This window comes from Tenrec ecaudatus, chromosome 8 (assembly GCF_050624435.1).
Source record: "Tenrec ecaudatus isolate mTenEca1 chromosome 8, mTenEca1.hap1, whole genome shotgun sequence".
In the NCBI taxonomy this organism is placed as follows: domain Eukaryota; kingdom Metazoa; phylum Chordata; class Mammalia; order Afrosoricida; family Tenrecidae; genus Tenrec; species Tenrec ecaudatus.
Window position 1 is genome coordinate 82594785 of NC_134537.1, and position 14962 is coordinate 82609746.

Consider the following 14962-nt stretch of genomic DNA (forward strand, 5'->3'; position numbering starts at 1 on the left):
CACACCAGCCTAACCCGACATGAATGCTGAAGACAAAGCAGGTACATGGTCAAATGCGGTGAAGAAAGCTGATGGTGCCCAACTGTCAAAATATATAGAATCTGGGGTCCCATAGGCTGGAAGATAAACAAGGGGCCAGCTAACTGAGAAACAACAAAGCCTACATGGAAAATACACACCAGCCTGTGAGATGACAAGGAGTCGAAGGGATCAGGTATCAGGCATCAAAAAAAATTATTTTTAAATCATAGCATTGTGAATGAGGGGGAGTGCAGAGTGGGGACCCAGGGCCCATCTGAGGGAAATTGGACATCCCCTTGCCGAAGGTCTGTGGGGAGATGACGAGCCAGACAGAGTGCAGTGTGGCAATGATAACACATACAATTTTCATCTAGTTCTTAAATGCTTCCTCCCCCCCCTCCCGCCCCCACTATCATGATCCCAAGTCTACCTTACATAACCGGCTGGACCAGAAGATGTACGTACACTGGCACAGATAGGAACTGGAAATACAGGGAATCCAGGACAGATGAACCCCTAAGGATCAGTGGTGAGAGAGGCGATATCAGGAGGGTGGAGGAAGGGTGAGGGAGAAAGGGGGAACAGATTACAAGGTCTACATATAACTTCCTCCCTGGGGGACGGACAGCGGAGAACTGGATGAAGGAGACGTCGGATGGTGTAAGATATGATAAATAATAATTATTTATAAATTTTCAGGGGGAGGGAGGGGAAAATGAGCTGATACCAAGGGCTCAAGTAGAAAGCAGGTGTTTTGAGAATGATGATAGCAACATATGTACAAATGTGCTGGACAAAAATGATGTACGTACAGATTGTGAAAAGATTTGTATGAGCCCCTAATAAAGTGATTTAAGAAGAGAAAAAGCCTCTCTTCTTGGAGCTGCTGGTGGTTTCAGACTGCTGACCTTGCTGTTAGCAACCTACCGCCTAACACTGTGACCCGAGGGCTCCCATTTAAATCCTCTCTAGAGTACTTATAGTACCTAACAGAACAGAATACTTGGAAACAGCTCTTAACACTCACCCTTAACTTTTGAAGGATTCCTTTGAGCACGTAGTTGCTTTCCCCCACCTCCCTTTGATCATTTTCATGTGCAATTGGCTTAATCCTTGGATAGGGAGCCATAGGATAGAGAGGGCTGACTGGGAACCACCGTGTGTCAGTGAGCTCTCATTGAACACATGATGCGCTGATACTATAGTAAAGTTACCTAAGATTGTTTGGACAGGAGTTTCCCATTGATAGTACACCTCAGAACCTACCCTGGGTAACTCAGCATTGTCTCTGTGTGTTATCTGCAGTCAAGGTTTCCATGAATACATGAACTGCCATTGCGATATGGCAGGTGTACAATAATAGTACAAGATGGAGGTTCAGTGCACAGGCTTGAAACAAGCCAGTTCTATGTTCAGATTTTGCCCCTGTAACATACTACACATAGTAGTTGAAACGTACTACAAGGGACAAGTTAGGCGGCTGATCAGAAGGTGGTTTGAACCCACCAGCTGCTCCGCGGGAAAAAGATGAGGCTTTCTTGCTCTCGTACAGATTGATAGCCTCAGAAATCCAGAGTGCAACCCTGTCCTTTTGGGTGGCTGTGAGTCAGGAGCTCAGGATGGACTCAGTGTGAACTGCCTACAGATGGAGTCGTAGGCAAGTTCATTTGCATCCCTTGTGTAAAATGAGAGTAGTAATGATTAATCATCAGGGTTTTGGAAAGGCTAAATGAAACCGTGGATGAAAAACTACCTGCACTCGCCTGACTCACAGCCAGTACTCATGAAGTGGTGGCTGCCGTAGTCATGTCCACTATCATCTTTACTGTGGTGATCAGGGTGACATTTGGGTTTTTCGGATGTTGCTATTCTAGTGTTGTGCATAAATAACTTAACTTTCTTCTTCCAGACTCCTCCAAAAGATGGCTTTGTAATTGCTGATGTCCGGCCAGTGGCCAGAAATTCTCCAGAGGAAAGACACTCTCCTTTCTCAGCTTTCAGAACTTCTTCTTTCATAAGAAAAAAGAGCAGCGCAGGAGAGAAAGCGCTCCCTCCGTGGCGGACCTCCGACAAGCATCCTACAGATATTATTCGCTTCAATTACTTAGACAACTGTGACCCCATCGAGCCGGGCCAGCAGGGGTAAGAAACTCCAGGCCCTTCTCAACTTCTTTGCTTTGGGAAACAATTTATTGGCATTTCAGTAGATGAAAAGATGAAAGTAGAACTTACCAGAAAATACATACGTAGAACAAAAGCGATGAAAACATAAAATTCGCTGTTATGGGTAACTCTGTGATATCTCATTATCATCTTTTTGTTTTTCCGCAGTTTTAGCTGTAATGACACAACATTGCAGCTTTTAAAAATATTCCAATACCTCTGATTCTAATCTAACATCACATGGTTTATTCTAGCATTCCCTTTTCCGTATTTGTACTTCTCTCCCAACAATAAGAAACCTGGCTTTCAGTATGCTTACTTATATAGTACATTACCCATATACTGATTATATATTTACCTATTTGCTGAATCCTAAAATATAGAGTAATTTCAGAATTGCAAACCCATATTACTGTAAAAACAAATCTACCTACAATATTTGTTGATGGTTTTTATGCCTTTAGTTCAAGAGAATATAGTCATAATACTGTTCAAAGGGGTTTTTTTGTTGGCTTTTAATATCCCTTTCAGGGTGATTGTGTGATATGGTCCAAAATTAAAACTACAGAAAGGTATGCTCAGAGAAGTATCACTCCGCCTTCCCACCCCCATCTCATCTCTTCCAGCTCCCTCATACCGTCTCCCCTTCTCTTCCCCACCCTAATCCCAGTAGTAAATCTCATTTGTTTCTGGCTGACCCTTCCACTGTGGCTTTTCAATGGAAATACCATTTTCTTTTCTTTATTTTTTTAAAAACATTTTATCGGGGGATCGTACAACTCTTACCACAATCCATATGTACATTCATTGTATGTCAAGTACATTTGTCCATTTGTTGCCATCATCATTCTCAAAACATTTGCTTTCTGCTTGAGCCCTTGGTATCAGCTCCTCATTGTTCCCCTACCTCCCTGCCTCCCCTCCCTCATGAACCCTTGATAATTCATAAATTATTATTATTTTGTCATTTCTCACACAGTCCAATGTCTCCCTTCACCCACTTTTCTGTTGTCCGTCTCCAGGGAGGGGGTTATATGTGGATCCTTGTAATTGGTTCCCCCTTTTTACCCCACCTTCCCTCCACCATCCCAGTATTGCCACTCTCACCACTGGTCCTGAGGGGTTCATCTATCCTGGATTCCCTGTGTTTGCAGTTCCTATCTGTACCAGTGTACATGCTCTGGTCTAGCTGGATTTGTAAGGTAGAATTGGGGTCATGATAGTGGCGGGGAGGAAGCATTAAAGAACTAGAGGAAAGTTGTATGTTTCATTGTTACTATACTGTACCCTGACTGGCTCGTCTCCCCATGACCCTTCTGGGGATGTCCAGTTGCCTACAGATGGGCTTTGGGTCCCCACTCTGCACTCCCCCTTATTCACAATGATATCATTTTTGTTCTTTGATGCCTGATAACTGATCCCATTAACACATGGTCACACAGGCTGGTGTGCTTCTTCCATATGGGTTTTGTCGCTTCTGAGCTAGATAGCGGCTTGCTTATCTTCAAGCCTTTAAGATCCCAGATGCTATATCTTTTGATAGCCAGGCACCATCAGCTTTCTTCACCACATTTGCTTATGTACCTGCTTTGTCTTCAGGGGTCGTGTCGGGAAAGTGAGCATCATGGAATGCCAGTTTAATAGAACAAAGTCTTCTTGCGTTGAGGGAGTACTTGAGTAGAGGCCCAATGTCCATCTGCTACCTTAATACTAAACCTATAAATATATGCACATAGATCTATTTCTCCATCCTCATATATAACTATATTTACATATGTACATGCCTATATTTAGACCTCTATAAATGTTCTTTGCCTCCTAGTTCTTTCCTCTATTTCTTTTTCCTTTCCTCTTGCCCCATTACCATGCTCAGCCTTCATTTCGGTTTCAGTAATTACTCTCGGTTACATTGCCCTTGATCAACTCCCTACCAGGCCTCTTACAACCTCCTCACCTCCAATTTGAATCATTTGTTGTTCTCTTGTCCCTGGGTTTGTTAACACCATTCCCTTTCCCCCACCTCTCCTTTTCCCAGTCTCCCCACCCCCCTGCAACCACCAGGTCCATTGTTTACTTCTCTAGATTGTTTATCCAGCCTCTCTTATCTAAATAGACCCACAGAGATAATAATATACACAAAAACAAGACACAGCAAAACAAAGCAACAAAAGAATACAACAACAAAACTAATGATACAAAAAAACCTGTAAATAGTTCAAGGTCTGTTTGTTGACCTTTAAGAGTGTTTTCTGGTCAAGTCTGATGGGGTGCCACTCCTTGGCCCCAACGTCTATTTTTGGTACTCCCTCCGGACTTCTTGCACTGCTCCCCTTGCTGTTCTGTTGCATGCCCTTAGTGTTTTGCCTCCATATCCTGGGGTCAGATTGGGCACAATTCCCACACTGTGTCTCCAGTGTTGTCCCCTGTAGGGCTATGGGTCAGTGAGGGATGTCGTGTCTCAGTGGAGCCGGCCATATGGTCCTCTCTGTGCATTAGCTGCTCTGAGCAGAGATATTGTCCTCAAAGCTTGGTGGGCCAGGATGTGCTCCACTCTCTTTTCCTCCCCCTTCATTTGCTCCCGTGAAATGCCCATTTTCAACGATCTGATTATTCATAAACAGCTTAAAGTTGGACAGTGTGTTCTGTTGGCATTGCTGTGGGGAAACAGGCACTCTTGTACATTGCTATTGGGAATGCAGATGGGCACGTACAGTGTGGAGGGGAACTTGGTGACATCTGACATATACAGCTGTGCCCATCCCTTGACCCAGTGCAGTCCCACTCTAGGAGTCAACCTTTAAAATACCAAAAACACATCTGGAAAGAGATATATATTGCACCCTTGTTTATGATTTCAAAATGTTAGAAACAGTGTAAATGCTCACCCATGAGAATCGTAGGGTACCTCCACAGGACAGGGCGAAAACAAGAGGCGGATCTGTATGAACCAATATGGTAAGAGAAAAATAGAGATGTAACAGAATATCTGAGTATTATGTCTTAATTAGTGTTCTCTGTTTTACCTCGCTGGGTTCTAACAGCCATTACAATGGCTGCACGGAGCTCACGGACAAAATTCATGATTAAAGGGTTTAGTAAGGAAGTTAACAAGTTCAATTCCAGTGGGAAATGCTCAGGGTGTTTCCGACATTCTGAACTTGACTGATTCTACCTTCAGCGTGCATTTTACCATGTCCCCTGTGCCCGGTCTGTACCATACTCGTACCCAGAGCTGGAGCCTTCAACAGTACTAATGGGGTTATGTCCTTCCATCATGGAACACATCATTTCTGGTTGTTCCTCTTTTTATACTCCTAGTGGTCATTGATGGTCATTGCCTAGAGCCATTATTTTAGGCAAACTTTTTTTCTGTAAAAGCTTAGAGAGCTAATATTTTCAGCTTTGAAGGCCGTAGGATCACTTCCACCTACTCAGCTCTGTATTATTGTGAACACAGACGTAGATAATGTGCAGAAAAAATGAGCGTGACTGTGTTACAATAAAATTATATCTACAAAATCAGGGAGTGGGCTGGATTTGGCCTATGGTGTGCAGATCTCTGCTTCATCCTAATATGTATGAGAATTTTAGAAAATACACTATTAATATAAAAAATAAGATCACTAAAAAAGTTTAATATTTCTTTGTATTTTAGCTCAGGATATTTTCTACGAAATGTCTTCAGGTACAATGTTATTTCCAAGTCACATGAACTGATTCATCTCATTGTGGTAATGCCTCCAATGCCTCCAACTCTTTAGACAAGGTTGTTTGTTTCATTTTCTTTTACATTTTCAAATTTTCCTTATCATTTTTAGGAAATAATAGATGAATCAAATATACAAAAAACTATACCAAAGAAGATACATTTGAAGAAGTCTACCTTGTTCTTATTCCTCTGGTCTTATTTCTGTTCCTGATCAGATCACATGGGAATCCTATTTCCAGAAATTATTTTAAATTTTTTATAGTTTAATCCTTCTATTTAAAAATATGTAATATATATTATATATTTTACCTCTTTTCTGAAATACATGCAATCTACTTTTTGTACCTCTGTTTTTTAGGTAAAGTATATCCTTGCTTACAGTCATATATAAAAATATTCTGCGCAGAATACTCATTGTGTTGATGTGCTAGAATTTATTCAGCCATATTTTTACAAATACACATTTGGGTTGTTTACAGTTAAGTAAAGATTTTTGTGGGAGTGGGGTTTAATCATCTTATTTTTTCCTTTAACCTGTGATTTGAATGAAAGCTTACAGATCAAATTGGTTTTTCATTTAATGATCATACACATTTTGTCTAGTGGCATTGATCTCAAGAAAGTGATCTTCTAAATTACAGGGACAGTAAATCAAACAGACTATGAATAGCTATGCAAAACATCGATTTTTTTTTAAATGGCAATTGATAATTTTTTACACGTGCCTTTCAACTTACAGAAGGAGAAAAAACAATGAAATGACTCCAGATTCCAGCCAACGGTCACATGCTAAGAAAAATAAATTACAGGACAGATCTAAGATAAGAAAAGCTCAGTCACTGGTAAGTATTGCTTATAAAAGACTCACCACAAAGTTAGTGAAAATCACTGGATCTTTCATCCTGTTTTCAAAATTGAAAAAATTTGTTTCAAATAGAGACCATTTCATGCAGAAAAGGTCTTATGAAATATTTAGTGAAAAGAGAAAAAGAGGAGGTGTTTATATGAAGAGACAGCGAGGAACAAATGGCATAATGTAATGATTCCAGAAAGACATAGCTGGTTCACCCATGTTGGAAGTCACGGTCCTCATCTGCCAAGGAGCAGATGCCAAAGAGGTATAGGCCAACCAAAGATAGGCTTACTAAAATAATGTTGTATTTGCCAGTTTTCTGGGGTTCAAAGTCATCCAAGTGCTCTTTTTTAATATACAATTGTCACCATATTCAGTTCTAAAACATTTTCTTCTTCCTTCAGTTATTGTTATTCGTGCAATTTTTTTCTGATTATGGCACAAATATGCACAGCAGAACATTGTCCAATTCCACAACTTCTACTTCCTTGTGTAATTCAGTGCCGTGATTATACTGTCGGTGTTCTCTTTTTTACACAGTCTTCAAGGGGCGGTTTCAGTCTTGATCATTGACGTTGCCTGACTACTAAGTGATTTCAAAGAAGCCCTTGATTTAATCTCTCAGAGATTCTTTTCTCTCTTCTTTTTTGTTTTAAAAAAGACTGGTTGAGATAGCGTGTATGAAATTACTTTGAAGCTATAACGGAGTAGATCTTCAAAAAGGGATGTTGTTATCCTTAGTTCTTTCTTCTGGCAATGAGCCCTTTGGAGGAAAGGGAGTTCCTACCAGAAATTGCTTATCTGTAGAATGCAGGTTCTAATGACCTAAGAAGAAGGCAATGCTCTTGATGGCTCTCTCGCTGCCAGTGAAGTATGGCTGTAAGAGTGCTCTTAGAATAACTTCAGGGAAATTAATGAAGAACTTTTCTTCCTCTAATTAAAAAATAGCTAATTGCCCACCTAATAAAGTCAATGTGTGTAGCTAGGGAGTATTATTACTGCATGGCACAATTTCCCAAATGGTGGTTCAGCACCCCAATGATCCCTTCCAGCTCTTAGGAGAGCCTTAGGAACAAAGCAGTAGGAAATCAGAGTTTATATCTGGGAAAAAGAGCTTCTATCAATAATAAGAATTTCAGCGGGTGAAACAGGCTACACATTCAACAAACTGGAATAGAAAATGAATGTCAGTTGGGAGAGGAATAAGTATGTACTCATGAATAAATCACTTTTATAACTGTGCTTTAAAATCCTGTTGCTGTCTGTGTAAATTATTTTCAAATGTTACATTCTGGGGGACAGGGAGAGAGAGATGGACCTTCACTTTAAGAAGGACAGCCTGGATTCTGGGGACCAATTGTGTTGGGCTGCGTGAGGCAAGTGTACAGTCGCACAGGGACTGAGAAGCTTCGGGTAAAGCAGTAGCATTGTCAGTGAGCCCATCAATTGGGGAAATAACTGAGGCACACCACACAAGGTATTATGGTAGGCGTCTGCCTGGTTTCCGTGGTCCTGCTAGGCCAGGAGTAGAAGAGAAATCCAAAGGAGAACAGGGAATTTGAAATGTAATAAATGTTGATGATGATATATGCTTACAAATTATCAGCCCAGTCAAAATGTTCTCCTGCTTAAAAACTAAACACAATCATAAGGCTGACGAGAAACCATCCCCAGGGGCTTTTGACATCAACCATCTGTCACACACTAGCTGGGCTTACATTAAAATACTCATTATAAATTAAAAAGTTAAAAAGTTGTGCTAATTAGGCTTAAGAGGAACCAGGGTAAAGTAAACAATAACAGAAGATAAGAATAACTAGCTATTAAGAAATGAAATACCTGATTATATCTATCTGCTGATACTATTTTTGTAAATATACTAAGTGTAATCACTATTTATGTTTAGTAGTTTTGATAAGGAGCATAAGGCAGGATTAAGTCCTCCAGAAGTATACAGTGATCTTTGACTTGATAATATTAATGCCCATCATGAGCCTGGTTGTTTGTGCCACAAGGCTCTATGTAGCTTCGACCACCTTCTGCAGGGTGGCAGTTGGCCCTCTTGGTGGTGGTGGGGCACTTCTGAGAGGAAATAAGCTGTCTCCTGAGTTATACAAGAAGATTCTGAAAATTAAGAAACGCTTGGATGTGGAGCCTGAGAGAAGAGAAAATGGACATTGAGGAAATTTAAGTAGAGGCTTAAAGGTCCATACCCAAAACAAAACAGAACAACCAAACTTTCATTAGCAAGTTGATTCCAGCACACTACCGCTCTTCATAAGATTTTCAAGGCTGTGTGTCTTTGTGGAAGCAAATAAATAGCCTCATCCTTTTCCCTAAGAGCAGCTGGTGGGTTCAGACCTCAGGCCTTGTGGTTAGCAGCTCCATGACTAAGCCACTATGCCTCCAGAGTTCCTTAGATGGCACAAATGGTCTGTGCTCTACTGCTAGCATCGGTGGTGATGGTTCAATGCCATCCAACACAGCTGCAGGAGAAAAGCAGGTCAGTCTTCCCTGACAGCCTTGAAAACCCTACGCAGCAATTCTCTGCAATACATGGGTTCTCCATGAGTTACAATCAACTCGACAGCAACTAACAACTACAGAAAGCTACACATGCTGGAGAGGGTGCAGAGAGATCGGAATGCTCAGACACTGCTGGTGGGACTGTAATACGTTGCAACCATTTTCGAAAGGCAGTTGGCACTATCTCAAGTAACTGGGAATAGGAATTCCGTCAAGCAAGCAATGTTCCTGTTGTGTATAATTAAGAGCCACAAGACGAACAGATACATAGACCCCATGTTCATCATAGCACTGTTCACAATAGCAAGAAGTTGGGAACAGCCCAAATGCCCATCAGTAGAAGAACAGATCAAGAAACTTTGGTGCGCACATACAATGGAGTACTATGCATCGCTACAAAACAGTGATGAAACCATGAGGCACCTCATGACATGGATGGGCTGGAGAACATTTTGCTGAGTGAAGATAGTCAATCAAAAAGAGCAAAGATTGAACAAGACCACTACTATAAGAATAAAAACCAAGACAAAGACTGGTGTACCCAAAGGGAACAGACTCTGGAGATTACCAAGGGTGGGGGATAAGAGCTAGAGTCTTGACAGGTGTTGACTTGGTGAAAGGGTGGATGGAGGATGGAGAAGAGAAATCAGAGGGGGGAAGGATTGATGAATGGTTTGAACTGTTGAATGCAGAATTGATGGTCTGAAATGTAAACCCCCAACTCATATACAATTTTTTTAAAAAGTAACAACTACAATATCTAAGAGGATGGAGAGACACAGGAAAGCAAGTGAAACTTAGGGGAATATATACACGCAAGGATGATAATGACATATTCTCCAGAGCCCTGACTAGAAGGTGCCTGAGATCTCACATTCCTTGTTCCTCTCATAGGAAAGGGGGGCCTGTGATAACTGAGAAGGGAAAGCTTTATTAAACAGCAAGACCTGGGAAGAAACTAAGCACATGGGATATAAAAAAGATAGAAGATTTTTTTTCCTACGTCATCTCTAGCACTATTACTAATCAGGCTACTGAAACCATGTGTACTTTTGGCCTATCACTGAGAGCTTTCTCTCTCTAAAGGGAAGCTTTCTCATCAACCATTTCAGATCGGCACACATTCCTGTGAGCTTGTGGTGTTCTCTATCATCTGCTAGGTGTGCTGGGCCAGATTGACTCGAGAAACAAATCCAGCGGCACTCATATATGTGTAAGAAAGAGCTCTATATCGAGAAGTAATTATATATCAAGGAGGCATCCAAGCCCAGTCCCACTCAAGTCCATACGTCCGATGCTAGTCCACAAGTCCCTCTGCAGACACGAGAAGCCATAGGTAACAGTGCAGAATGAAAGATCACAGGCCGGTGCGTGCCAAGTCGTGTGGATCCGAGGTTGGTGAAACATAGCAGGGCTCCAGCAGGTCTCCTGGTGACCAGCTGACAGGAAGGTCAAGGCAGAGAGAGAGGCTGGCCTCCAGAGAGCCATCTATCTCTGTCGCATCTCCAAGGGAGGTCATCAGGCTGTGACCTGATTGACAGGCTAAACTCCATGCTTATCTTCTTACAGGTGCCATGTTGGCACAAAAAACCCATCACAATAGACTAGGTTTTCAAAGTCAGGTCTTTAAAAGATACCTGATTGCCTCATATGCTTTCAACTCTAGAGGTGAACCCCAGAGCGGCCTCATTACAGTTGCTTAATTTAACCAGACTTTTTGGTGTGAAAAATTAATAGAAGATAAGGATCAAGCCTAGATGTCATCATTAATGCTTTTTCATTTTGAATCCTGTTTATTAAAATTATATAAGTATCATGAAATGTTCATTACTTTCAAAAATTGTGGGCTGGGTGACTATTTACAGGGCAAATTTGCTACCCATTGAAATTTATACACATTTTGTTTCCTGGCATTAGTTGCAGTCCCTTCGATGTGCGATCGCTCTTGCCACTTCCTCTTTGGGTTCCCTGTTTCCATTCACTCATCTCTCCTGCACCTTCATGTTTTCTGGACATTGTTTGGGGGCCAGTGCTGCCCTTTTGGTCCCGTAGGGTTGGCTGCCCTGGGAAACATGTTCCTCATCGACGGTGATCACGCTGTAGTCCTGTCTTGTGTTTGGCTGAAAGGCGATCTTCAGAAGTGGATTCCCTTCCAAGTTTGAGGCGTCTTGGGAACCATAGTTTTGGGGGTTCCATGGCTTCTTTCAGATTGGTAAGTCTGGTCTCTTATATAATCATGAGTTTTATCTTACATTTTTCTCCCACTCTGTCCAGGTCTTTGCATTGTAATCCCAGTCGAGGCAGTTGCCCAGTATTGTTATAATAAAATTCATTTTAAAAATGGCAATTTAAAAATAGAAACTCCCAAGAGTCCAGAAACAAACCTATACACCTATGGTCAACTGATTACTTTTTCAATCATAATAAAGAATGTTTAATTATGAACAAAGACAACAAGGCTTAATTATGAACAAGGTTTAATTATGAACAAAGACATACAAGGGTAGTTGATACAAAGGTAGTTCTCTGGTTCTTCGTGGCCTAGTTTTTTAAATAGGTTCAGAAAAGTAGCCTAATAATTAGTAGTCACTATCTTTTTTTCTTTTCTTCATGTAACTGTGGTCTCCTGATACTAAGTCCATTCTATGAGTAAAGAAGAATCTCTTAAATAAATAGTGCTATGAAAATTGAATTGTCACATGCAGTAAAATGAAATAATCCATACCTCATACCAAACACAAATTAAAATTGAATTAAGGATCTGAAACTACAAAGCTCTTAGAACAAGCAAGGCTAACACGATCAGTTCTTTCAATAAACAGAAGATCATTTAGCAAAAGCACAAACAAAAAATAAATGGGATCTTATAAAAATTAAAAACTTTTGTTCATCAAAACACTTTACCTTCGAGCCCCCAATAAAATTTATATATGTATAAAGACTTTATCTAAAAAAAAAAAAAGCCCTGAAAAGTCAAGCTACCAACTGGGGAAATACCTTTGGAAGCCATGTGTCCAACAAGAACCTAATAATCAAACATACACAAAGTATAGCGACTTAACAACAAAAAGACAAATAACCCAATCATCAAATGGGCCAGGGACTTGAACAGACATTTCACTAAAGAGGACATCCAAATGGCCCCCAAACACATGGACGGTCAGTGTCACCAGCTAAGAGGGCTGCAGATCAAAACCACACTGAGATACCATTTCATTGCCACTAGGAACGTATTTGCTACTGCTGGAAGGCCCGGCAGGCCAAGTAAGCAGAAGCCCCTTGGAAAAACTCACAAAGCCCAAGAGGTGTGTGTAGGAGACCTCTAGGCCCAGGGGTGAACCAAGTAAGAGGACCACCAGCTGACTGTTTATTTCACTGCCCCACCCCTTTCATCGCACCCTGAACTTACTTGGATGTTAGAAGGCCTTGCTTTCTAGGCTCTGCTTTGGCCGTGGATTTCAAAAAGCTTACTGTTTCAGTATATTCCCCAGAAACGAGTAAACAGAGCCTTTAATTGCCAGCTTGACTCTAATTGCTCTAATTAAGCCCTTATCTTTGCCTGTGTTCTAAAGTTACCTTCATCTCTCCCCGGTTAACCTCCTCTTAGTGCCCTGGCTTTGTAAATGCTTCTTCAGAAATCTCTCTCTCTCTCTCTCTCTCTCTCTCTCTCTCTCTCTCTCTCTCTCTCTCTCTCTCTCTCTCTCTCTCTCTCTCTCTGTTAAATATCTCTCTAAGTCAAAAGTGGGGTCAGGGAGACCTAGACTGTAAAGTGATTACTACATCTTTCCCTGGAAAGAGCAAGGCTTAAGAATGGGGAAGTCCAGAGACCCATCTCAACTCTAGCAGTCACTTACCTTACTGGAGTTTTCCTTTCAAAGGAGGCTTTGAATTGCCTTCCTTTTTTTATTATTAATCATTTTATTGGGGATCATACAACTCTTATCACAATCCATACATACATCAATTGAGTAAAGGACCCTTATACATTCGTTGCCCTCATCAGTCTCAAAATTTGCCTTCCACTTGGGTTCCTGGAATCAGCTCATTTTCCTTTTTTCCCTCCCCCTCCCTCCATACTCCCCCCTCCCTCACGAACCCTTAATAACTTATAAATTATTACTCTATCATATCTTACACTGCCCAGCGTCTCCCCTCACCCACTTTCCTGTTGCCACTCCCCCAGAGAGGAGGTTACATGTAGGTCCCTTTTTTACACCCCTTTCCCTCCCGGTGTCGCCACTCCCACCGCTGGTGTTGAGGGGTTCATCCGTCCTAGATTCCCTGTGTTTCCAGATCCCTACTGCACTGCTGTACATCCTCTGGTCTAACCAGGTCTGCAAGGTAGAATTGGGATCATGATAATTGGTGGGGAGGAAGCATTCAAGAACTAAAGAAAGGTTTTGTGTTTCATTGTTGCTACACTGAACCCTGAGTGACTCATCTCCCCAATACTCCTCTGCAAGGGATGTCCTACTGTCTACAGATGGGCATTTGGTCCCCGTCATGTATTCCCCTCATTCACGGTGATATGATTTTTTTCCCCGCCTTTGTTGCTTGAAACCTAATCCTTCTGGCCCTTCATAATCACACATGTTGGTGTGCTGCTTCCATGTGGGCTTTGTTGCTTCTGGGCTAGGTGGCCGCTTGTTTGCTTTCAAGCCTTTAAGTCCCCAGACGCTATATCTCTCAGTAGCCGGGCACCATCAGCCTTCTTCACCACACTTACTTATGCACACATTCGTCTTCAGCGTTTATGTGGGAAAGGTGATCACACAATGATCGTTTTTGTCCTTTGGTGTCTGCTACCTGGCCCCTTCAACACCTTGTATTCACTTAGGCTGTGTGCTTCTTCTCTGTGGGCTTTGTTGCTTCTAAGCTAGATGGCCACTTGTTTGCCTTCAAGCCTTTAAGACCTCAGATGCTATATCTTTTTGATAGCCGGGCACCATTAGCTTTCTTCACCATGTTTCCTTATGCACACGTCTGTCTTCAGTGATCATGTTGGGAAGGTGGGTATCATGGAATGACCGTTTAGCTGAGCAAGGTGCTATAGTATTGAGGGAGTGTGTGCGAGGAGGCCCAATGTCCACCTGCTACCCTACTACTGAACCTATAAATATGTGCACATAGGTCTATTTCCCCCATAATCATAAAAATATGTACATATGTACATGTCTGTATTTAGGCTTCTATGTATGCCCTTTGCTTCCTACTCCTTTCCTCTATTTCCTTACGCTTTCCTACTGTCCCACTACCATGTTCAGCCCTCATTCTGGTTTCAGTAATTCCTCTCAGTTACCTTGCCCTTTATCTCTCCCTACCGGTCCTCCCATCCCCTCCCTCCACTGGTTTGGAACCTTCGTTTTTCCCTTGTTCCTGTGTTGGCCAACACCTCCTCCCTTCCCCTACCTCCCACACTCTCATGTCCCTCCGGGACCATTGGTCCTGTTACTTTCTTCTCACATTGTTTGTCCAGTCTATCTTATCTAGGTGGACCTGCAGATAATAGTAATATGTGCATACAAATGCAGATGGCTTTGACAACACCCAAGTGGCACATAAACATGGCTTCGACAGCAGCAACACCGACACGCTAACAAACAAAAAAGCCACTGACATACAAAATTTAAAAGAGAAAAAACAAAACAAAAAGAGCAAAAAAATGCTGTTAGTAGTTTGAGGTCTGTTTG

General features: G+C 41.7%; 1 protein-coding gene across 1 annotated transcript in view; it reads left to right on the forward strand.

Moving 5' to 3' along the window:
- The window catches only part of FBXO16 (F-box protein 16), a 69646-nt gene that overhangs the window by 38586 nt on the left and 16098 nt on the right, over positions 1-14962 (forward strand). The window contains exons 6-7 of the mRNA XM_075555700.1: positions 1931-2163; positions 6633-6735. Coding sequence (XP_075411815.1) covers positions 1931-2163; positions 6633-6735 — 336 coding nt within the window. The remainder of the gene's footprint in view (positions 1-1930; positions 2164-6632; positions 6736-14962) is intronic.